The following is a 25,101-nucleotide window of genomic DNA, read 5'->3' on the forward strand; positions in this document are numbered from 1 at the left end:
AGTTTTTGCCGCCGGGGCCCCGCAGGGATCTGTGACGGACTGTTGAGAAGCAGTGCTGCCAGGTGGTCGGGATGTGGTACTTCATGGGTTAAAGTTGTGGCCCCTGCACGTATTAGCTGTGCGACCTGGGGCTAGTAAGGTGTGTTTGTGCGTCAGCTCAGCCTTCCGTGCCCTTCTTGACTGGGCCCATCTCTCCAGCATCGTTTCTCTTTGGAAAGCTACAGACTTCTCACCCTAGGTGGGCAAAGTGTTTCATATGTTTTATGTTGATCTCTTTCCTGCCTGGCTCCATTGTGATAGTTGGAAAGGGCATTCGAGGGGCAGTAAGGAGTTGTGGGTTTCTCCTCCTGCCTTTGCCACATGCGAATTGGATGTTACTGACAAAAGATGTTTCATTCATTAGGCGGGCTTTTTTTTTTTTAATTTTTTTTTTAGGTATGTTTTTATTGATTTCAGAGAGGAAGGGAGAGAGAGAGAGAAACATCAGTGATGAGAGTCTCTGACCTGCTGCCTCCTGCATGCCCCCTACGGGGTATCCAGCCTGCAACCCAGGCTCGTGCCCCGACCGGAATGGAACCGTGATCTGCTTGATGGGTCCACACCAAACCCCTGAGCCACGCCAGCTGGGCTAGGTGGGAATTTCTTGAGTACTGGCCTGTCAGCCAGGGTTATGGACACTGGGAATACATGGATGAAAAGGCAGTATCCTTGCTTTCACAGAGCTCACTTTCGTGGAGAGCAAAGCATAAGTAATTACAATTCAAGGTGAAGAACTATGGAGTTGCATGCTTCATAACAGGTTGTTGAAGAGGCATAGAGGAAGCATTACCAAAGACTGGAGACATCAGGAGAGGCACTGTATGAGAGGCTAATTTCCACTTGAGTCTTGAAGGACTAGGAGTTTGCTGGAGCAGAAAATGATGAGTGAGGAGAGTGGCCTAGGTAGATGTGGTCTGATGATGAAAGGCTTTTTATGTTGTGCTGAGATGTTAGAGTCTTATGTTGTAGGTAGGCAGTGAGAGGTCTGAAGACTTAATTTAAGCAAAGGTGGAGGGGTGTGTTGGATCATTTTCTCTGTACTGTGGAGGATGGGGCAGAAGGGGCAAAAATAAGGTATTTAGATTGTGAAAGGAATAATGGATGGGTGCTAGGTATTACATTCATTTATTGGAAAGGAAATTTAGTATAAACATCTAGGAATCTTTAATATTGGAGTGTAGATTTTTTTAAAGAGAATATTTTCTTTTGTTGCTGGTGAAAGGTAAAATGTTGGTTTTTGCCAAGGACATTTCTAAGATAACCTAGACAGTCACCTCATCTTAATCTTATTGAGGATGTGGTTAAAGATAATTAGAAGTGAATGTGAGGCCCTGGCCAGGTAGTTCATTTGGTTAGAGCGTTACCTTAATAAGCCAAGGTTGCAGATTCCACCCCCGGTCAGGGCACCTACGAGTAACCAGTGAATGCTTAAATAAGTGGAACAACAAATTGTTGTTTCTCTCCCCCCAGATAGAGAGACCAGTTAAGACCAGCCAGAGGTAGTGTTACTGGTGGCTCTTCCCTCCTTCCTCTAAGAAACATTGATGTGGGAGAGACACATCAATTGGTTGCTTCTGGTACACGCCCCTGTCAGGGCCAGGGATCGAGCCTGCAACCAAGGTACCTACGTGCCCTTGACTAGAATCGAATCAAATGCAGGCCAGTGCTCTAACCACTGAGCAAAACCAGCTAGGGCATATTCTAGACATTTCATAAACAGTTGTCCTTTGGTATCCACAAGAGATTTGTTTCAGGACCCCTCCCCCATACCAAAATCTACATTTTTTTGCTCAAGTCCCTTATATAATATTTGCATGTAGCCTAGGTACATCCTCCTGTATACTTTAAATCATCTTTAGAATACTTATCTAACATAATGTAGATGCTATGTAAATAGTTACATTGTATTGTTTAGGGGATAATGACAAAGAAAGAAAGTCTGTATATGTTCAATACAGACACAACCACTGTAGGAGTAACCACATAGTAAACATCAGTAACAATACCAGTCTCCACCTCTGAACCCCACCTGGCACAATGCCCACCTGCAGCAGACACATGGTGATTGTGAGCTAAATGAATCTGGGGGGGCTCCACATTATTCTTTTTTTTTTTTTTAATTTTTTTTTTTTAATATATCTTTATTGATTTCAGAGAGAGGAAAGGAGAGGGAGAGAGAGAGAAACATCAATGATGAGTCATTGATCGAGCCCGAAACCCAGGCATGTGCCCTGACCGGGAATCGAACCCCAATCGCCTGGATCCCAGGTTGACGCTCAACTGCTGAGCCACACCCGGCCGGGCTCCACATTATTCTTGAAGAGAAGAATGTTGTAACAACCTGAGGGTATTCTTTCTTCTGTAACCCAGTTGGAGGCTGGGTATCCTTCTCTTCCTGTTCCTCTTATTTCACACCTGGTCAGTTCTACTTCCCAGCTATTCTGACTTAAAGCATATGGTCTTAGTTCTTCAACAGGAAGTGGCTCACTTCAGGTGCTCCATGGTAAATATGACTTAAAATGCTCCATCACCCAATGTGTCACAAAAACTCCTTTGAGAGAGAGTATTGGAAGGATAACCTTGGAAGTTGGGCAATGTATTTGTAGGTTAGTAATGGAAGTAGTGGAGGCCTTGGGAGGGAGGGGAATCACCTCATTCATTGCCTCTTTCTCCCACCCACTGTTAAGACATCATCACAGTTGGGAGCCTGTGTTCTGTTAAATGTGTCAATAAAAAGACTGAAGTATTGCTCTGGATACTTCCATTCAAGGGCCAGGCAGATAACATTGATGCGCAAAGTAGTTAAGTGTAAGAATGGGGAGTGGGTGGGGCTTGTAGATCTGTGAGTACTTGTTTATCCTGTGATAAGCATTCAAATTCAGATATTCAAATGCTTTAAAAACTGTTGGCTAAACAATTGTGGCATACTGGACTGATTATTTAAGAACTGTTTAAGAATTAAGCTAGATCCGTGAGTTTTTTCCCTCTCTCCAGAATTGTTTTTGCTAGGTTGCACTTTTATTTTGCCTTCCAAATTGAAGGATGATATGAAAAACACTGTTTTGAAATTCTGCTGTATTTACTAGAAGTTGCTAACTGTATTCACAATGGCATTTATAAGTGTTTCTGGGAGAAAGTTTTTCTCTGGTTTTGTATTAACTGGCTCAGAACTTTCCTTGAGAAAGTTTTGTTTATTTTTAGATAATGATGTTTCATAGGAATAGTGTTACGTGGAATTCAGCTAGATGGGCTGATAGGGTTTGCCAATCATTCTGGTTTGTCTAGGAATGAGGGGGATCCTGGGATGCTGGACTTTCAGTACTAAAACTGGAAAAGTTGGGCAAGCCAGCATGGTCATCCTGTGTGCTAGGCAAAAACAGGAAAAAATTTGAATGGGGCCTACAACTTCGCCTTGAGGTTCTGATTCTAAGTATTAGTTGGGAGATGTGAGTCTGCTGCAGCCTGCATATGTCTGATAATGTGAATACATGCCTTGGTAAATGGGATTCTAAGGAAAACAAACATAATTTTCATTCACCTTTTTTCTTTTTCACCTTTTTATTTTTAAAAAATATATCCTTATTGATTTCAGAGAGAGGAAGGGAGAGGGAGAGAGAGAGAAACGTCAATAGTGAGAGAGTTGTCATTGATCAGCTGCTTCCGACACGGCCCTGACTGGGGATCAAGCCCGCAACCCGGGCATGTGCCCTGACTGGGAATCAAACTGATCTCCTGGATCCTAGGTCATTGCTCAACCTCTAAAGCTACGCCAGCGGGGCTTACCTTGCTTTTTAAGTGCAAGCAAAGAAAGAACAATATTCAAGAAAACTGTGTCTGTCTTGAACTTACTGAATTGAAAACTGGTGGCCTAAATGGTGTTTTGATAAAGTTTGAATTAATTGACTATAGCTTGAATGGGAGATTTCATGAAAAAAAATTTTGAGCCCAGCCGGGCCTGGCTCAGAGGTTGAGCATCGACCTAGGATCCAGGAGATGGAGGTTCAATTCCTAGTCAGGGCACAGGCCCGGGTTTTGGGCTTGATCCCCAGCAGGGGGCATGCAGGAGGCAGCCGATCAATAACTCTCATAATTGATATTTCTATCCTTCCCTCTCCCTTCCTCTCTCTGAAATCAATAAAGGTATATTTTTAAAAAATTGAATTTCGAGCTTCCTTTTTTTCAAAAAGTTTTTTATTTATTGATGGGGGGGCTGGAGAGAGAGAAACATCGATTTGTTGGTTCCCTTATTTATGCATTCGTCGGTCGATTCTTGTATGTGCCCTGATTGGTGATTGAACCTGCAACCTTGGTGCATCTGGTCGACCGTCTAACCAACTGAGCTAGCTGGCCAGGGCTTTGAGCTTCTTTTTGAAAAATCTGCACAGTGGAAACTGGGCAAAAATATCCCTGTACTTCAGCAATGGATTGGAGCTAAGTATCTGCTCCCTCTAACCTAGTGAGTCTAGATTCCTCCTTTACCTGATATGCTTGCCTCATTTTGTCAGTTCCCACTATCCCATATGGTCTTTTATGAAGCCATTTGTCATCTGTCAGCTCTGTTGTAATTTTTCCTTTGGCTTCCTTTGCTCATTTGTTACCTGCCTGATCCTTGTAGATATTTGTTTGCCAGACCTCTGTTAGATCATAAGGAATAACCTTAGGTTAAGATTTGAGCCAGTTTTCAGGATGTCTGTGACAGTGGAGATTTCTATATTACTTATAACTAACTGATATTGGAAGTATCAGCTGTGTCTCAAGTGCTGTACAAAACAAATCTTCATGCTTCTTTGTATTTGATATGTCTGCTTGGCATGATCTACTGTTAAATGTAGGTTAAATCTTTCATAAGATCCAGAATTGTCAGAATAATCTAAAAGTAGATTCTGAATTGCCTATAACTGAATAATTGGCATTACTTATGAAATTTGAGTTTTGATTCCATTTGGTAGTATGAGTGATTTTATTTACTTTTGTAAAGAAATTGGTACTGTCAAATCACAACTAAGCTAAGAAGGGTTCTCAACCTTGGCAATATTGATATTTGGGACAGAATAATTAATTTGTTGTTGTGAGGGGTTGTCCTATGCATGTTTGACAGTATCCCTGCCTCTACCCACTAGATTCCATGTTGTGACAACCCAAATTTCCCCAGACATTGCCAAATGTCTGCTAGGGGAGCCAGATCACCCCCTGTTAAGGATCAGTGATCTAAGATGAAGACCAGAAGGTTTGAAAACTGTGTTTGTTAACTGGATATATGTATTCATACTTTATGGATGGTGGTTAATTGGCACAGCCAACCAGGGGGATAGTCTGTTCATACATATCAAAATCACACGTATCCTTTGATAAAATCTGGTTTTAAGACTTCTTCTCACAGATACATGCACATGTTTGGGGAGGGAAGCACAGACAAGGCTGTTCATATAGCATTGTTATAATAACAAAGACTAAAAAACCTATGTCTGTGCATCAGTAAGAGACTAAGTTATAAAACATCCTTAGAGTCATTGGAGTTGTTTGCAGCCCCAAACTGAAAGAAGCTGATTAAGTACTGATGGAACAGTCTTCAAAATATATTCAAGTTAAAAACAACATCAAGAGACCAGCTGGCATGGCTCAGGGGTTGAGCATCGACCTATGAACCAGGAAGTCACGGTTCAATTCCTAGTCAAGGCACATGATTGGGTTTTGGGCTCGATCCCCAGTTGAAGGTGTGCAGGAGATAGCTGATCGGTGATTCTCTTAACATTGATGTTTTTACTTCTCTCTCTCTCTTCCTCTCTCTGAAATCATTAAAAACATATTTTTAAAAAACAACATCAAGATACAGATGCTGTATAAAGCATTACTTCCTTTTACAAGGAAGAAAGTAATGCTTTATACATATTTGCTGTGTGTGCATAGACTATTTGGGAACATGTTTTATAAACTCATAACACTGTGATGGTGAACTGGATGTGTAAGGGACAATGATGAAAGGGAAACTTTCTAAAAACTGTTCTATTTGAACCTTTGAATTTTCAGCTATGTGAATATATTACCTAGAGCATTTTGCAATGCATAATAACTAATTCATTTTTTGTTAATCCTCACACAAGGATATTTTTTTTCCCCATTGCTTTTCAGAGAGTGGAAGGGTGGGAGGAAGTGGGAGAGAGAGAAAAAAAACATCGATGTGAGACACATAGACTGGTTCCCTCATGCAAATGCCCTGACTGGGTGTAGGGGAGCAAACCCACAACCCGGGTATGTGCCCTTGACCGGGAATTGAACCCAAGACCCCTTGGTGTGCAGGCCGATGCTCTAACCACTGAGTACACTGGCCAGGGCATGACTAATTCATTTTTATGGACCTTTTGAAAAAATTAATTCTATCCTATAAATGTACTATGTAGTTATTATATGACTTGTATTCAGAATTGTAAAAATCAAATTATAAGAAAGAACAACTAAGATTAGCTATATATTTTTACTCGTTCTTTTAATCATTGTATCTTCTCAGTTTTTGTTTTGATTTATAGGCTCCACAGGAGCAGGGCGCTATTTCTATTCTCCATTTTATACTTCTCATCTACCAAAGTCCTGAGGACTTTATCAAATGAAAAAAAAAGCAGTTTATCAAATTAATGAATTACTGAGAGAACCACATAGTTTTGGAGGGAAATATTGTGTTAAGTACTTGGAACACATTACTTCAAATCCTCAAATCTTGTAACACATTTTTAATATTTTTCAATAGGAGCAAAGACCCTGGAGAGTGTTGTGCTTAGTAAAATGAATTTTGAGTCCTTTGTAAAAGATCTTCTTCTAGTTCGTCAGTACAGAGTTGAAGTTTATAAGAATAGAGCTGGAAATAAGGCTTCCAAGGAAAATGATTGGTATTTGGCATTTAAGGTAACTAGCTTCCTTATTTATTTATTTATCTTTTAAGCATGGAAAAATTACAATGTAGGAGAATTCTTTGTTTTAATATTTTAACTAGGTGTGATAGTAAAATGCTTTGAGAAATTTTAATCTTTAGTATGTGATTTTTTAAAATTCCAGTTTTAATAGTAACTCAGGAATTCAGTAGATCCTTATTATAAGTGGGAACACTCTGATCTTTGTCACTGTCCCTGAAAGATAAATAATAAATAGCTGTTACATAAACTTGAATACAGCATTAAATAGGGATTTGATTTTACTGGTTTTGAAGTAATTTTACACAAATTTACAGTATTCCAAATATGTCACTTATACACATCTGTAATGTGTTTTGTATCTTTGTATGTGCTTTTCCATTAGATTATACGTTTTTGTAAGTCTGGAACTTTAATGGTGACCATGTTCTGTGGTGTGCCTAGGAAGGCTCATTGACTGACATGCATGCTTTTAATGTCTTCAAGGAGTTAGTGCTACTTTGTTTTATTTATTTAGTAGCTGTCCTTTTTTTTAGTCTGTAAAACCACACTTTTGTTTGTTCACACATAATACCTGCTAGGTTCCTCAGTAAATGGTTAAGATGTTTTTGGGGATGTGAGATTTGTTCTTACAGTGTGTGTGGAAAGGGGGATGATGCTCTGAGCTTGTAGTTAGTCGTTTTCATTTCTTTTGTTGTTGTTTTAAATGCTTCTATTTTAAATATATATATTTTTTGATTCAAGAGAGAGAGAAACATCGATTAGAGAGAGAAATATCAATTGACTGCCTCCTGCACATCGCCTCCTGGGGATCGAGCCTGAAACTGGGCATGTGTCCTGATGGAAATTGGAAGGGCAACCTCTTGGTGCATGGGATGATGCTCAACCCCTGAGTCACACCAGCTAGGGCTTAAGATGCTTTTTAAAAAATATATATGTATCTTTATTGATTTCAGAGAGAGGGAGAGGGAGAGAGATAGAAACATCAGTGATGAGAGAGTTGTCATTGATCGGCTGCCTCCTGCATGCCCCCAACTGGGGATGGAGCCCGCAACCTGGCCTGTGCCCTGACCGGGAATCGAACCTTAATCTCCTGGATCCTAGGTCGAAGCTCAACCTCTGAGCCATGCCCGGCTGGGCTAGAGAGACTTTTCAAGGTCAGTATTTAAGCTAGTAATACTGCTCTCCTATGTGGAATAGAATGGAGAAATTAAGCCTAGCATTGACAGGATGATCACTTTGGGTTCCTTAATGATTGTGTGTGTATAAACCCGTCTGCCAAATTTTAAACCAAAAATCACTTGTTAACAGTTGTTTTTAAATATGCCCAAGTGTTCTGAAAATAATTAGAAAAGCAGTGTGGATATTATATTGAAAATTGGTAATTATTGGAATATGTGGTTATAAGCAGTTTTTTTTTGTTTTGTTTTGTTTGTTTTTTTTTTTTGGTAAAAAATTATTTTGTTAGCCTTGGCCAGGTAGCTCAGTTGGTTAGAGTGTCATCCCTATATGCCAAGGTTGTGGGTTCAATCTCGGGTCAGGGCACATACACATATAAGAAGCAACCAATGAATGCATAAACAAACAACAAAACTGCTGTTTCTCTCTCTCCTTTCCTCTCTCTCTCTGAAATCAATAAATAAATTTCAGAACAAAAAAGATACGTTGTAGAAGACCAGTGAGTGACTGAGAAAACATTCAGGATATATTGTGAAGTAAAAAAATGAGTACTGTATAAGGCCATTAAATATTTTTTAAAAAGTTATTAAATTCATCCAGTTTGGGTATTGTTTGCTAGTTCAACAATTTCTTTAACTTTTTCTTTATTATTGCTTAGGCTTCTCCCGGTAATCTTGCTCAGTTTGAAGATATTCTCTTCGGTAACAATGATATGTCAGCTTCTATTGGTGCTGTGGGTGTTAAAGTGTCTACAGTTGATGGCCAAAGACAGGTCGGAGTTGGGTATGTTGACTCCATGCAAAGGAAGCTAGGACTGTGTGAATTCCCTGATAATGATCAGTTCTCCAATCTGGAGGCTCTCATGATTCAGATTGGACCAAAGGAATGTGTTTTACCTGGAGGAGAGACTGCTGGAGACATGGGAAAACTGAGGCAGGTAAGGGAATTAGTCTATTGATAGTGGAGAAACCAAGCCTAGGAAAGGCTCCCATTAACATGATACTGTGTTATAAAAGGAAAAAAATAATTTAAAAGTCAAAGTTTTTTGTATCTAATTACAGTGTTTTATTTTGAGGACTGTCTTGATTTTTATGTTTGACAGAAACTTTGTGGGTTTTTTTTGTTTGTTTTTTTTATGTTGTTAATCCTCAAACCTGCCAGGGCAAAACTTTGTGTCTTTAATAGGATGCTCAACCACTTAGCCATGCTGGCCGGGCTGTACATAATTTTAAATATCCATGAAAACGTAGTTTATAGATTTATTTTTTTAATCCTCATCCAAGGATATTTTTTCCATTGCTTTTCAGAGAGAGTGGGGACAGAGAAGGAGAGAGAGAGAAACATCAATGTGAGAGAGACACATTGACTAGTTGCCTCCTGCATGAGCCCTGACCAGGGCCAGGGATCAAGCCTGTAACCGAGGTACGTGCCCTTGGCTGGAATCTAACCCAGGACCCTTCAGTCCATGGGTTCATGCTCCAACCACTGAGCCAAACCAGGTAGGGGTATAGATTTTAAAAATGCACGTTAATACATATGTTTTACCAATATCTTGCATGTTGTATGAAAATTTTAGGTGGGTTAATAATTTGTTAGCTGTCCTCACTTTATATTTGTCAGTGTTCTATTTTTCCTTTTCTTACTGCTTTTCTCATAAGTAACTTAAAATATTTCTTGTAAAATAGGTCATTCAGAGAGGAGGAATTCTAATCACAGAAAGAAAGAGAGTTGACTTTTCCGCAAAAGATATTTATCAGGACCTTAACCGGTTGTTGAAAGGCAAAAAGGGAGAACAGGTGAATAGTGCTGTCTTGCCAGAAATGGAGAATCAGGTATGTGGATTACAAATGTGATTTTGTCCTAAATTGTAATAGTGATTTTTTTAAGAAGGCTACTTCTGTCACATATATCTCAAACCTAAACTCTGTGGATCACAGATGCTAAGCTTATTTTATCTATGATGAAGCTTGTGAAAAATTCAAGGAAATGACTAGAAAAATTTAAACATAACCTTAAATATAATTCTATCATACTTACATACCCCTGGGAAAAGGAAGAGTTTTATTGGTTTCATGTGAAAGAGCCTGATTATTGTCACTTAAGTTATGTGAGAAAGCATATTGACTAGAGGAGGAAAAAGATCTATGAAAGCTTTATAATGTACAAGCTGTGGAATCATTTATAAATTACTTCACCTTTCTGAGAGGCAGTTTCATTATATGTGAAATAAGGTTAAAAATACCTGTCTTAAAGATTGTTATGGAGATTAGGAAATAATAAGGGTAAAAGTATATATAGCACATAATTGCATAATGAAAGTTACAATTTAAACAAATTGGTCAGAAATTGGCACTAGTATATGTGTTTAGTGGTAGAAATGAATATGCAAATAATGTAACGGATTTTTCAGTGGTTAAAGTTTATCTTACTATTCAACTCTTCGAGGTTGGTATAGCTTGGGAGAGGTATTTTTATGGCAAAATATTGGAAGCTCTTGGCAAGATATTTGTGGGTCACTGAAGTAAAATGGAAAATTCTATTTATATTTAATTAAGACAGAACAAACTGTAATTTTCAAAGTAGATTTCAAACTGGAATGAACTGAGACTATTATGACTATCAGGATTTTGCAGTGATTGTTTATCACATAATAATAGTTTGGTCCATATGAACTAAGTTTATCTTTTTTACCTTTCTTTTGATGACATAATCAAAAGCCAATATGGATGAGCAATAATTCCAGTAACAAACTTATCTCTCTGTTGAAAATATGAAGAAGCTTTTAGGATTACTAGAAACTGTTTTTACCTGTGTTTTCTGGTGACAGGAGACTCTTATGACAGCCTTATACATTTGTTAGAGTTTGGCCCGGGCAGATAGATAACTATGTTATCAATTAGGAGAAATATATACATTTTTAATGAATCTACTATCAAGTATATTTTAAAAAGTAGTTTGTCATTGGGCTCTCAGTTTGCTGTCTGAACTTACTCTGTGTTTAGAGCGGACGTACCTTGGAGGTACTGCACGCTCAGTACAGACCGCCACGTAAAGTGAATATCTCAGTAAAGCAAACATTTTTTTGTTTCCTAGTGCATAAAAAAGTTATATTTACACTATACTGTAGTCTTTTAAGTACAGTAGCATTATGTCTAAAAAACAGTGTACATACCTTAATTAGAAATGCTTTATTGCTGAAATGCTAACTATCATCTGAGCCTGCAGGGAGTTGTAATCTTCTTGTTGGTGGACTGCTAACTATGGCTGTGGCAGTTTCTTAAATTAAGAACACAATGTAGTTTACCACATTGGTTGCCTTTTTCTTTCATTAATGTTTCTCTGTATCTTATAATACTGTTTGATAGCCCTTTACCTACAATAGAACTTGTTTTAAAATTGGAGTCAATCCTCTTAAACTCTGCCCTTTTATTAACTAAGTTTATGTAATATTCTAAATCCTTTGTTGTCATTTCAAAATCTGTTGTTTAGTGTAGTCACCTTCATTAATTAATTATCTTACCTATATCTACTGGAACACTTGCTGTAGCTTCTGTATCAGCACTTTTATATTATAGAGAGAGCTTCTTTCCTTAAACCTCATGAACCAACCTCTGCTGGCTTCAAACTTTTCTTCTGCAGCTTCTTCACCTCCCTCAGCCTTCAAAGAATTCAAGAGTTAGGTCCTTGCTCTGGATTAGGCTTAAGGGAATGTTGTGACTGATGTAATCTTCTATCCAGACCACTAAAACTTTGTTTATATCTGCAAAAAGTCTTTGCTTTTTAATTATTCATGTGTTCACTGGAGTAGCACTTTTAATTTTCTTCGAGAACTCTTCCTTTTTATTTACAACTTGGCTTACCTGTTTGGTGCAACAGGACTAGCTTTCAGCCTATCTTGGCTTTTGACATGCCTTCATCACTAAGCATAATCATTTCTAGCTTCTGGTTTAAAGTGAGAGACTTCGGACCCTTCCTTTCACTTGAACACCTAGAGGCCATTGTAGGATTATTAATCTCCTTAATTTCAATTTTGTTGTGTCTCAGGAAAGAAGGAGGCCTGAAGGGAGAGAGAGAGATCAGAGGAATGGCTGGTTGGTGGAGCAGTCAGAACATACACATAATTTATGTAAATTTCTTATTTAAGTATACATATAGGAAAGTTACGAACTTCAGTCATTACCCCCATCCAAGGTAACCCTTGTTCTTACCTCCGACTTTAGATTAGTTTGGCCTATTTTTATAGTTTATATAAATGAAATAATATTATATATATATGTATATATGCTCTTTGTGTCTGGTTTCTTTTATTCAGCATTATATTTGTGAGATCCATACTGAATGTAGTTGTGGATTGTTGGTACCTATGTTATATACAGTATTCCTTAAGTTAAACATTGAACATGCCAGACTTTATCCATTTTTGCTCTTAATGGGCATTTAAGTATTTTCTATTTTTGGCTATAATGAACTATGCTGCTATTACAGTATATTTTCATTTTCTAAAAATCATTTCCTAATGTTAAGAGACTTATTTAAACTTCGATTTTCTTGGTTTGGATTCAGAAGAAACACCAAGGAAAGTGTTGTTAAAAAAATCTCTAGAATTTTAGTGATGGCAATCTTTTATTTTAAATTCTTAATCTTAGGTTGCAGTTTCATCATTGTCTGCAGTTATCAAGTTTTTAGAACTCTTATCAGATGATTCAAACTTTGGACAGTTTGAACTGACTACTTTTGACTTCCGCCAGTACATGAAATTGGATATTGCAGCAGTCAGAGCCCTTAACCTTTTTCAGGTAAAAAAATAATACATGGGTTAAAAACATTGAAAGGTATGCTCTGGCTGGTGTGGCTCAGTTGGTTCAGCGTCGTCCCATGCACAGAGAGGTCGCTGGTTTGATTCCCCAGTAGGGGACATGCAGGAGGCAGCTGATCAATATTCTTCTCATCGATGTTTTTTCTCCCTCTCTCTTCCTCTCTCTCTCAAAATCAATTAAAAAATTAGAAAAACAACATTGAATGGTGACACTCATAGACACAGATAACTCTGTGGTGATTATCAGAGGGAAAGGGGGTGGGGCAAGGTAGATGAGGGTAAAGGGAGGAGATAGATGGTGATGGAAGACGACTTGGGTGGTAAACACACAATACAATATACAGATGACTATTAAATTGTCTCAAAATAAAAACATTGAATGGTTAAAAATATTTCCTCTGATACATCCTGAAGAATCTTACTAAGGAACTTAAGTATTTTGAAATATTATTATAGTTAGATAAGTAGTTTTGAATTACTATATTTTCTTTTTTTCCCCCCTCCTTCCCAGCCCTGCTCCCTCCTAGTTTCCCACTTCCTGACTCTGGCCTGCAGGGATCTTGCCGTTGAATTACTGTATTTTTCTAGTTGTAAGCTATGTAAACAGTATTTGTTCTGGCTTTATGAATAATGTTTTATATTACAGCAGTTTTTATTTTTTTTAATTTTTTTATTATTTTTTTAATCCTCACCAGAGGATATTTTTCCATTGCTTTTCAGAGAGAATGGAAAGGAGAGAGAGAGAAACATCGATGTGAGAGAAACACATGTTGATTGGTTGCCTCCTGCACATGCCCAGAACCTGGCCAAGGATTGAACCTGCAACCAAGGTACATGCCCTTGGCCAGAATTGAACCCGGGACCCTTCTGTCCGCAGGCTGACTTTCTAACCACTGAGCCAAACCGGCTAGGGCTACAGCAGTTTTTAAAAATTACATTTTAGTAAGTTTTATATCTGAAACTGCAGTAATTACAAAGTGGTTTTGGTTTGGAGGAATACAAGCAGAAAATACAGATAAATAGGTTGAAAATTTGTGCAGATATCTCATGTAATATTTAATGTTCTCAAAATTTTTCATGTCAAAGTAAGATTTTCACTGATGAGAATGCCTTTTTCATTTTTTGTTCACTAGGGTTCTGTTGAAGATACCACTGGCTCTCAGTCTCTGACTGCATTGCTGAATAAATGCAAAACCCCACAAGGACAAAGACTGGTTAACCAGTGGATTAAGCAGCCTCTCATGGATAAGAACAGAATAGAAGAGAGGTATATTACTAGTGTATACTGTTGTAAGCTTTGAGTAATGTGCAGTTACTTCATTTGATTATACCACTTATTCTTATATGCAATTTTGCACCTATATTTTAGCATCTAACTGCTTGGAGAGCTAAATAGTAATAATAGAATGGAAATGATTTAGATTGATTAATTTATTTTGTTATGTTTTTTACACTATAAAGTAAAATCTTATTGGAGAGATGGTATGGTTAGTATTTCAGAGCATGAACTTCTGAGCCAGAGTATCTTGGTTCAGATTATGGCTTTGCCACTTATTAGCTGTTACCTTGGGCAAGTGTCACAGTTTCTTCATTTTTAAAATGACAGTAACAACATACCAAATTCATAGGGTTGTTATGAGGATTAGGTGATTTAATAATGTATAAAGTGCTTTGAACAAGGTCTGGCACATAGGAAGCACTTGATTATTCTAGAAAGGACTAAGATAATCTAAACATGTTTCAGATAATTTTTAAAATTGAGGAAATAAAAGAAAAAGTTATATAATTATGCTGCCCTAATATGATTAGCAGTTTGTGGATATTTTCTTTTTGTTTTAGATATGAGTTTTAAAACTTTTAAATGAATTATAATATACATAAGAGCACAAATTTTGAGTGTGCTTGATGGATTTTCACAAAGTAAACACATGCGTAACAACATATGTAACAACACGTAAGTCAAGAAACAACATAACTAGCAACCGGGGAAACTCCCCTTGATTCTCCTGCTAGTCACTACCCTTCCTTACTCCAAGAGTAATCACTGTCCTTCGGACATCACAGATTAATTAGTTATGCCTGTTTTTGAACTCTGTATAAATAGAATCATTTTATATAGTCAATTCTTATGTTAGCCAGTGTTTAAAATTTTTATTTTAAGTTTATTGATTTTTTTTTAGAGAGAGACATTGTCCATTGTTCCACTTATTTATGTATTCATTGATTGATTCTTGTTATGTGCCCTGACCAGAGATTGCGCGCAACCCTGGCTCATTGACACTCCAAGCAACTGAGCCACACTGGCCAGGGACACATTTTTTTATTGTACTCTATGTGAATTGCTACCACTACCCTGGCAGCAATCAGTCTTACCAGTTTCTTGAGTACCCTTCCATGGAAAGTCTGTGGCTAAACAAGCAAAATTATATGTCTATTCTCTCATCTTTTAGGTTATTTTAAAAAGAAATATTAGGTGATTTAAATAAGTCTCAAACTCTGGTACATTAATTATATTTTTAACTTAGGACTTGGAACAGAGCAAGTGTCAGTAGGCCCCTTACAGCTTGACAACTAGAGCATGCATGTATTTATATTTAGACCCTTTAGAAACCTGAGATATCGATTACATATTATTACCAGAGTAACAAATTATTTAGAAGGCAAGATACCAAATTAAAATTTCTTTTAGAGGGTAAATAAAGCTTATTTTTATAGGACATAGCAGTAATCTCCAAAATCTTAGTCATCTTACTAGACTTATTAGAAATTGTATTTGTGAGGATTCTCACACCTGTAGGTAAGAGGAAATATTTTCTCCTTTTTATCTTGGTGAAAATTTTTTTTTTACCAGCAAGTAGGAAGGTTTGCTGTTTTCAAAGCCAACTGCTGAAATTTCAGAGTAGGAAGAAAAAGTTATAATCCATATGTAGGCTTTTGTTTAGTTTTCTTGTTTTTATCACCCTTTTTCAACTCCATCTGCTGTGATACCTGATGCTACCTTCCTGGAGTTCTCAGGGCAAATCTGTGACCTCCTCCTCTAAGAATTTAGGATTGATCTTTAGGGTTACACATTACATCAAGTTTTTCTGTTTCTTACTGTCATTATTTGGGAGTGATTTTCCAGAAGGATTTTAAAAAATATATCTTTATTGATTTCAGAGAGAGGAAAGGAGAGGGAGAGAGATAGAAACATCAACAACAAGAGAGTCATTGATCGGCTGCAGCCCGCAATCCAGGCATGTGCTCTGACCGGGAATTGAACCCTGATCACCTGGATCCTAGGTCAACGCTCAACCGCTGAGCCATGCCCGGCCGGGCAGGAGTTAATTTTTTTTTTTTAATATATCTTTATTGATTACAGAGAGAGGAAGGGAAAGGGAGAGAGAGAGACAGAAACATCAATGATGAGAGTCATTGATCGGCTGCCTTCTGCACACCTCTGACTGGGGACGGAGCCCGCAACCCGGGCATGTACCCTGACCAGGAATTGAACCCCGATTGCCTGGATCCTAGGTTGACGCTCAACCGCTGAGCCACGTCCAGCCGGGCTGCACCTACATTAAGTAATTTTAAACACCTTGTTGATCACCCACAATGGAAAAGTAGCCAGCCACACCTGCGAGTTCTGTCTCAAAATAGCCTGTCAGCAAGGTTTAACATGTGGTTAGATAATAAACGTTATGAACAAGCTATTTGGCATATATTCCTGAATTTCTTTTAAAAAAACAAACATTCAAAATTGTTTGGAGCCCTGGCCAGTGTGGCTCGGTGAGAGCATTTTCCCGTGTACAGACGGGTCGAGAGTTTGATTCCCGCTCAGGGCACGTACCGGGAAGGGGCAGGTACATGAAGCAACTTGACGTTTCTTTCTCCTCTCTCTTTTAAAGAGAGAAAACTTGAAGGAAATTCTTACCTGTTATGGAATGGTGAGTCAGCCAGTCCTTCCACACTGGGACGAGTTTTGAGTATATGAGGTGGAAGAGAACCATGCTAGGAGCTGTCTGTTTTTCATTCTATTAATAGTTTTGAGCTTTTTATGTTAAATATTGAGTAACTATAAAGGATTGCTTAGAAAGTATGTAGAAGGTATAAAGAATATTACTGTTACCTCTGTTATTTCTGATTTTATTACCTTGTTTTCCCTTTGAGAGAGCACTATCCTGGGTTTTGTATTTTGCTTTTATTTATAGCTTAATCATATAGGTTAAATGATTTTATATGTTTAAGTGCTTTCTGCTGGCCCTGGCTGGTTTTGCTCAGTTGGCTGAGCATCCTTCCATGCACCGAGAGGTGGCAGGTTCAGTTCCCGGTCAGGGCACATGACTGGGTTTGGGGCTCGGTCCCCAGTATGGGGCGTGCAGAAGGCATTGGATTGATGCTTCTCTTTCATCTGTGTTTCTCTCTTTCCCTTCCCCTCTCTCTAAAAAATCAATAAAAACATTTAAAAAAAATGCTTTCTCCTATGGAATTTTATTATGTGTCTTTCATGAGTTTTTCAATATTATACTCCAGTGATTTCACCTGTGTTATTGCTTGTTAGATGCATTTTATTGATTTTCATTGCTGAATATATTCCATTTTATTAATATACCAAAATTTTTAATATCATTTTACTGTTGATAGGCATCTGGGTTATTTCCATTATTTATTACTAACAGTATGATTACTTTCTGTTCGTTGCTGGTTTAGAGAAATTTAATTTTGATTTGGTTTGATAATATTTTAAGGAATATTCACAACTGTGTTGAGTGTACTTGGCCTGTAATTTTCCTATTTTGCAGTGACATTTTGGGATTTTGCTATCAAGGTTATTCATAAAATGAGTTAGAGTGCTTCTCCCTCCTCTTTTTTCATATCTGTAATCTGAAATAATTTGTGTAACACAGGAATTACTTGTATTTTTGATATTTGGAGTTTGCCTATAAAACCATTTTTAGCTTGGTCTTCTTTTCTAGGGAACATTTTAAACTGCCTTAGATTTTTAAACTATTATAGGATTACATATTCAATTCCTAAATTTTTTATGAACATTTATTTTTACATAAAATTTAATACGGTTAATGTAGCAAACTTATTAGAAACACAAGCTCCAAATAAAAGTATGACTCCTGTAAATTTAGAAATGATGGTGGGGCTTATATGATAGTATATCATGCTTTTTGAGGCAGTATACTTTTAGGGTCCCTAGATTTCCTTCCAGGTTATATTATCCCCTTATGCAAGGATATCTTTAGTTAGTTATTCATATTCTGTGGAACTAGAGAGGTCTGGAGGTCATACAGTGAGTGCAGTTTCTTTGAAATAGTGAAGCATTGCTCTGGCTTCTGAAGAAGCACAGGAGAGCTTCCAATTCATTGCTTTCCAACCACTGTTGTCTCCACTTCTAAATCAAGTTTTGTGGACTCCTTTATTCTGGTCCCCAACTGATCTGCTAGCCGCTTTGCATCCTCCAGCCGCACAGCAAAGGCATCTCTTTTTCCAGTGCTTTCATGGGGACCCAGTGGGCCTTTGTGATACTGGCCTGTCCTTAGCTTTTTCAATTAAAAGTTGCTGGAGTAGGTCATTCAGTGTTGACTGGACCCATTGTGCTCTCAAGCTGTCTAGCCTTCATTGCCACCTGGTATTTTGTTACATGACTCAGTACAGTGACCAATCCAAAATACTTTCCCTGAAAGCCTTCAGCTGCCTCCTGCCTCTAAGTGGATGATGTCCTCTTTAATCTTTACAATCTCAAAAGGTACCTGTATTTTTCAGTCTTTCACTCCTTGGCTCTTTCTCAGAAGAGATAACACTTTTGCTTTCCATTTTACCTCTGGTTATATGACTTTTTCTTATTCCTTCTCTGCTTGAGTTTTCTTTCAGTGGATCCTCTGCTTTTCTTCTTTCAAGTCTGCTGTTGCCTCTCTTTCCCATCCCTCCCAGGTATTCTCCCCAGAATCCTTTCTCTCTCTATCCCAGCTGTTCAGAATATCTGCAAATGAAATACCTCGAAACGAAGTTGCCAAGTTCTCATGGGAATTCCTTGCTTTCTTATATCACATTTCATTGCATTTTGTATTTCACTGTTGTTACTCAGCACTAACTGTAAGAGGGAGTATGTCCTTGTCCTCTGCTAGATTGAATATTCTTTGAAAGCATTTCTTTTTTGTCTTGCCATACTGTTCTCTTTTATCTTAGGCCTAAACTATGTGAAGAACAGATAAAGAAGAGACTTAAAACTTATAATTGCTGTTCTTTAGGTACCACATTTGTTCTTAGCCATGTAAATATGCTGTCATGAAATTCCATTCATCCATTCTTACAATGAGAGAGAGATCAGAAATGCTATTTATGAGTGGTGGGCACACAGAGCAATATACAGATCTTGTAACATAGAAACCCACACTTGAAACCTGTATGTTCATATTAACCATTGTCACCCCAATACATTTAATAAAAAAATAAAGAAATGCTAGTTATAAAGAAAGGACAGAATGTTGATTTTCAAAATACCAAAAATTTCATGATTTAATCTGTTGGAATTTTAGAGGTTAACTGACCCTAAACCATCATCTTGTATTTCAGTCATTTTGAAAATTAATGTAGCAAATTGTGTACAGCTGAATAATTTTATTGAGTAAGGTTGACAGGTATCTTATGTCAATAGTAACTTTGGTATTTCTAAAATTGTGATGTAAAAATGGCATTGTCATGGAAGCAGTTAGTAGAAGATTCATTTTTTAAAAAATGTCTGTTAGCAAGGACATAAACTGACGCTGTAATTAATTTTGAAATGGCATACTGAATAGACTTATGAAACTAGCAATTTATTAGTCTTTTAATGATACTCTAACCAAAGACTGAGGGGGCTGTGTATGTTGTCTTATACTATGTCTTTTAGAAGCTTTTTCCTTTCCTTGAAGTTTTACTTTTTTTTTTTTTTGGCTAATCTTCACCTGAGTATATTTTTCCCATTGATTTTTAGAGAGAATGGAAGGGGGGGAGAGACATCGATATGAGAGCAAAACACTAATCGGCTGCCCCTGCACACCCCCTCCTGGGGATTTAGCCTGCAACCCGGGCATGTGCCCTGACTGGCAGTCGAATTGGCAACGTCTCAGCGCACAGGACTAACCAACTGAGCCACACTATTCAGGGCACTTTAGATACTCTTATTGGAGCTTTGTTCTTGAACAGTGTTAATTACTTATGACTCATACTCTTGTGTGGAAACTGATAAGATACTTGGAACAGGGAAAAAGCATCTTCTCTGTGCATTGTTACCATTTACCTGAAAGTACCCTAAGAAAATGGGATTTTAGGGAAAGAGAAAGATGAAGGGGTTAAGCCAGCATCAGGTTTTATCCTTCCTTCACCGCCTTGTGCCTCTTTCCTCTTTATCAAAAGAACTCAGAAATATCTTATAATGTTAGGACTCAGACTTCTCAAACTGTTATGTGCATAAGAATCTCTTGAGAAACTCATTGAAATTTCACAACTGTGTCCCTCCTGCACTCCCGGGTTCTGTAATATCCATCTCCAAGTGATTTTGATGCTGGTGATCTTGGACCAAATTTGGAAAAGCCCAAATGGAGCCAGATGCTTAGCCAGGAAGGCCCACATTTGCTTTATTGGATTTTGTGACTTGGCTGCATTTTTTGTTGTTGATTTTTTGGTTTGTTTTTTATTTATTTTTAAAATATATAGATTTCAGAGAGAGGAAGGGAGAGGGAGAGAGAGAGATAGAAACACCGCTGATGAGAGAGTTGTCATTGATCAGCTGCCTCCCGAACGCCCCCAACTGGGGATTGAACCCGCAACCCAGGCATGTGCCCTGACTGGGAATTGAACCTCGATCTCCTGGATCCATGCTTCCTGCATGCCCCCCTACTGAGGGTTTAGTCTGAAACTGCAACCATGGCATGTGCCTGGGAATAAAACCTGGCAGCCCCTCAGTGCACAGTGGGATGCCCAGGCAACAGCCCCACCGGCCAGGGTCATTTTTCCTACCTTCCACCGTTAAAATTTTCCTTTCATTTATTAACTTTAGTAACATCTACAACATTGTTTTTCAAACTGCAAGTTGTGGGTTGTGAAATTAGTGTAGTGGGTGATAACTAACATTTTTGAAAAGTCAAATATAAAAAACTGCATCACATACAGTGTTTTGTGACAACTTTTTTCATTATGTAGGGAAGAAATTTCTTTTTTCTCTCCTAGGTTATCTGACTAGGGCCATGTAGATTGGATTAACAAGATGAAAGCAAGATTAACAAGAGCAAAACAGTTTATGTTTACACATGGGAACACTCAGAGATGAGTAGTAACAGGGTTGGTTAGAACTTGGGCTTATATAACATTTTAGCAAGACAAAATTTTTAGAGAAGTGACAAGCTGAGTTTCTAGGGCTACAAATTGTGGGATGGCAAATATTTAGGAAATAAGTAAAGTTTGTTACGTAGGTGCCATCTCCAGGCTGATAAGGGTCTAAAGTTGTCTAGGGTGATTAACTTTTGTCCTTCCTGGTAAAGAAGGAAGGGGAACCTTTATAAATTTATGTCCTGCCTTTATGCAAATAGGGAAAAGCCAGAGAGCTTTTCTTTTTTCTGCTTAGTTGTTTTCAGCTCAAAATAGTTCTTAGGCCAAAGTGGCATATTTTGAGATGACATTCTGCCCCCTACAGTATATGTATGCATGGCTGGGTCATGATGTAAAAATAATCCTTGCTGTGGATTACAGTGGGGGGGAAAAAGGGAAGGCACTGATTCCAATAAATTGCAAATGCAAATGAGCTGCATATTTTATAGTTTTTGAAACAAGCCAAGATTTTATTGACTTTGGGAAGCAACAAACTTATTTTAGTTTTTTAACTAGAAAGTTTTCACTTTGTACTGTCAGGAAATTTTAGAATGCGTTTTGAAAATTTATAAGACCTCTGATAGAATAAATATTGGATTTGGCAACCTTTTTGAATTACAATTGTCTTTCATTAAAGATTATTGTTTATGTTTACAGTATATGTCAGTAACAGTGTCTCAATAATGAAATTCTTTTATTTAAGAAATGTCAGTGGGGCCCGGCTGGGCATGACTCAGCGGTGGATCACCTAGGATCCAGGTGATCGGGGTTCGATCTCTGGTCAGGGCACATGCCTGGGTTGCAGGCTCGATCCCCAGATCAATGACTCTGTCATCATTGATGTTTCTCCCTCTCCTTTCCTCTCTCTGAAATCAATAAAGATATATTTTAAAAAAGAAAAAAAAAGAAATGTCAGTTGGATAAAAGTTAAACAAATTGGGATATTTTATTATACTAATCTAAACTTTAATTTGGTTAACAACTAACTAGAAACTGTTTACAATACAGTGTAAACAGCTTTCCATCCATAAAAAGCTGATACTTCAGAATAAATTCAAGCTCTTTATATGGAATTAAAAAATCTTTTAAAACATATGTCTTTATTGATTGCAGAGAGAGGAAGGGAGAAAGAGAAATAAGAGCATCAGTGATGAGAGAGTAATTGATCAGCTGCCTCCTGCACGCCCCCCACTGGGGCATATGTCCTGACCGGGAACTGAACCATGATCTCCTGGATCATAGGTTGATGTTCAACCGCTGAGCCACGCCAGCTGGGCCTTACATGAAATTTTTGAGTTCATTTAGTTGAGACTTATATACCAAGTTGACAAATTTTAATTCTGTACTAAAATATTTAATATTCTAGTGTAATTTATTTCAGATTAAATCTAGTGGAAGCTTTTGTAGAAGATGCAGAATTGAGACAGAGTTTACAAGAAGATTTACTTCGTCGATTCCCAGATCTTAACCGACTTGCCAAGAAATTTCAAAGACAAGCAGCAAACTTACAAGATTGTTACCGACTCTATCAGGGTATAAATCAACTCCCTAATGTTATACAGGCTCTGGAAAAATATGAAGGTAACAAAATGATTTTGTTTTTCTTCACTCTAGATAAACTTAGCAAATGTGTTGTCCTTATAGCAAATGTGACTCTCTAAATTTTTCTAATAACAAATTTATATTGACCTGTAGCTCATCACAGAAGTCGTGAGACGACTTAAAATTTTTACTTTTTAGAAATGAATGTTAGGGTTACTGGGTTGGATTATTAATAGGCGTATTGCACTAACAGTGGCAATTGAACAGGGCTCAGTTGCTAAAGAAGACACGGACACAGAATGAGTGTGCTTACAAATCTAGTTTGCTACAGGAAAAGGCTGTAATCTAACAGTAGCACTAAAGTAAAGATAAGCTTTACAGCCTAAAGCCTTCACAGCAAGGGGGCCGGAGAGGTCATGTGCAGGTTTCCAGTGCCCTTCCTTGAAAAAGGTCTGTGGTGAAGTGCACTTTCTTTCTCAGATCAGCTACCACCAGTGTGTGCAGAGCACCTTGGAACCAGGGAGCCTAAAATGGAGTCTTGACTGGGTTTTTTAACACTTATTTTATTGGCCTCATGGGTATATACCTGTCCTGTATCTAGCTTCTCCAGCAGAGCCTCCTCTAGGGTGCTCACTAACCCAGGTGCAAATCATCAGCCACAGTAAACAGTGCTGACAACCTGAACCGACCACCCACCCTGAACATCCTCTGAGCAGTGATTACAAAACGACGAAATTAGTATGTTTCATGCCTTGACCGGGGGCTATTGCCATGAACTTGAAGAAAGCACAGGATAATTCCAGGCCTGCTGGAATTAACCTTTCTGCCACACCTGTGAAAGAAAGTTGACAACAAATGAGATCAAAGTGAAATTAGAAATTTGAAATCAAAGTGAGCAAAGTCACATATAGTTAATGATAGTGTTGGGTAAAATCAACTTGCTTTGCCAAGCATAGTTTTTAACACCTTGCTGACCGGCTGTTTGGAACCAGAACTTGCCCTTGTGGCCTGCTACTTTTCTGTTGTGACCGGTCAGCAAGGTATTTAAAATTACTTAAATTAATGTATGTGCAGACACAAGTTAACTCGTGGCAGGTCATCAGTGTTTGGACACGGAAATGTGTATACTCATGACCGGTCAGCAAGGTGTTTAAGTGAATATAAGCTTCTATAGCAAATATATTAGTAATTATAGAGTCTTACCTCTAATATATAAAGCATTTTAAGTTTCAGAGTTAAAAATCAACATCCCTTAGAACTAGTAAACATTTCAATATTATGAGAAAACTTTATTCTTTTGCAGACAGAATTAAACAATTTTATGATGACAGGATACAAAATAAGTATATATTTGGTGATATCCTAATGTTCTTGAAAAAGTGTAAATTCAGAGACAGCAGAGGGCAGCAACAGTATAGAAAGTTCATTTGCATTGAGTAATAAAAGCTTTACTCTAAATCATCTTTCTCCTGTCAGAAATAGCTATTTGAAAAATACACTTGTCCTCCATTATTTCTCATTTCTCTTAAAATTAAAAAGCTGAGGTAAAAACTAAAATAATGGTTTTATGCAATTAGGGCAAATTTCTGATAATGCTTAAAACAACTCTGAAGTATGCAGATTATTTTATTGATGAATTTTATTGTAATAGCTATTATACTGAGGTACATAACTCTTCTCCCCATATCCAGTTAATCATCTGTTGCTGTTTCGTATACTTCTTAAATACCTCACATTTGCTGTTTTTCCTCCCCTGGTCTCTGCATCCTTCTCAATGAACTCAGTTACTTTTTTTTTAGCACATTTGATCATGTCATTTCCCCCTTCAGTTCAGAGCACTTCGTTTCCCATAACCCACAGGAAAAAAGTCCCTGTTCCTTCACACAGCCTCGCTGCTGCTTCCTGTTCAGCCTCCCCTGCACTTCTTCACTTACACTCTCTGCCTCAATACAGTAGTTTCAGTTTCCACACATACTGTGTATGCCCGTTTTACTTACGTGCTTGTTTGTCCCTTCTTACATGTTCTTTATTACCTTGTGCACATGATGAACCCCAACTAATATTTTCAAGATGAGCTCAAATGTCATCCTTTCTGTGAAGCCTTCTCTGGCCGTCTCATACAGAACTGGAATTTTCTTTCTCTGGTTTCCTTAGCACCTGGTGTACTTATGTCCATTGCTTTTTTAATTCTAAATAACATAGTAAGTTAATCTAATAAATAATCACATTTCTGCTCAGCCGGTGTGGCTCAGGGGTTGATCATTGACCTAGGAGCCACGAGGTCAT

The 25,101-nt window shown here is 37.8% G+C and overlaps 1 protein-coding gene across 2 annotated transcripts in view; it reads left to right on the plus strand.

Moving 5' to 3' along the window:
- The window catches only part of MSH2 (mutS homolog 2), a 49,502-nt gene that overhangs the window by 649 nt on the left and 23,752 nt on the right, over nucleotides 1-25,101 (plus strand). The window contains exons 1-7 of one of the 2 annotated variants that reach the window (XM_016222170.2): nucleotides 124-238; nucleotides 6,782-6,936; nucleotides 8,779-9,057; nucleotides 9,806-9,952; nucleotides 12,767-12,916; nucleotides 14,070-14,203; nucleotides 22,655-22,854. In XM_016222170.2, coding sequence (XP_016077656.1) covers nucleotides 6,817-6,936; nucleotides 8,779-9,057; nucleotides 9,806-9,952; nucleotides 12,767-12,916; nucleotides 14,070-14,203; nucleotides 22,655-22,854 — 1,030 coding nt within the window. In that variant the 5' untranslated portion in view covers nucleotides 124-238; nucleotides 6,782-6,816. Of the gene's footprint in view, nucleotides 1-123; nucleotides 239-6,781; nucleotides 6,937-8,778; nucleotides 9,058-9,805; nucleotides 9,953-12,766; nucleotides 12,917-14,069; nucleotides 14,204-22,654; nucleotides 22,855-25,101 lie in introns of those variants that run through there. The other variant, XM_016222169.2, reaches the window with a different exon arrangement.

The sequence above is a fragment of the Miniopterus natalensis genome, chromosome 13 (genome assembly GCF_054644295.1).
Source record: "Miniopterus natalensis isolate mMinNat1 chromosome 13, mMinNat1.hap1, whole genome shotgun sequence".
NCBI classification, from domain to species: Eukaryota; Metazoa; Chordata; class Mammalia; order Chiroptera; family Miniopteridae; genus Miniopterus; species Miniopterus natalensis.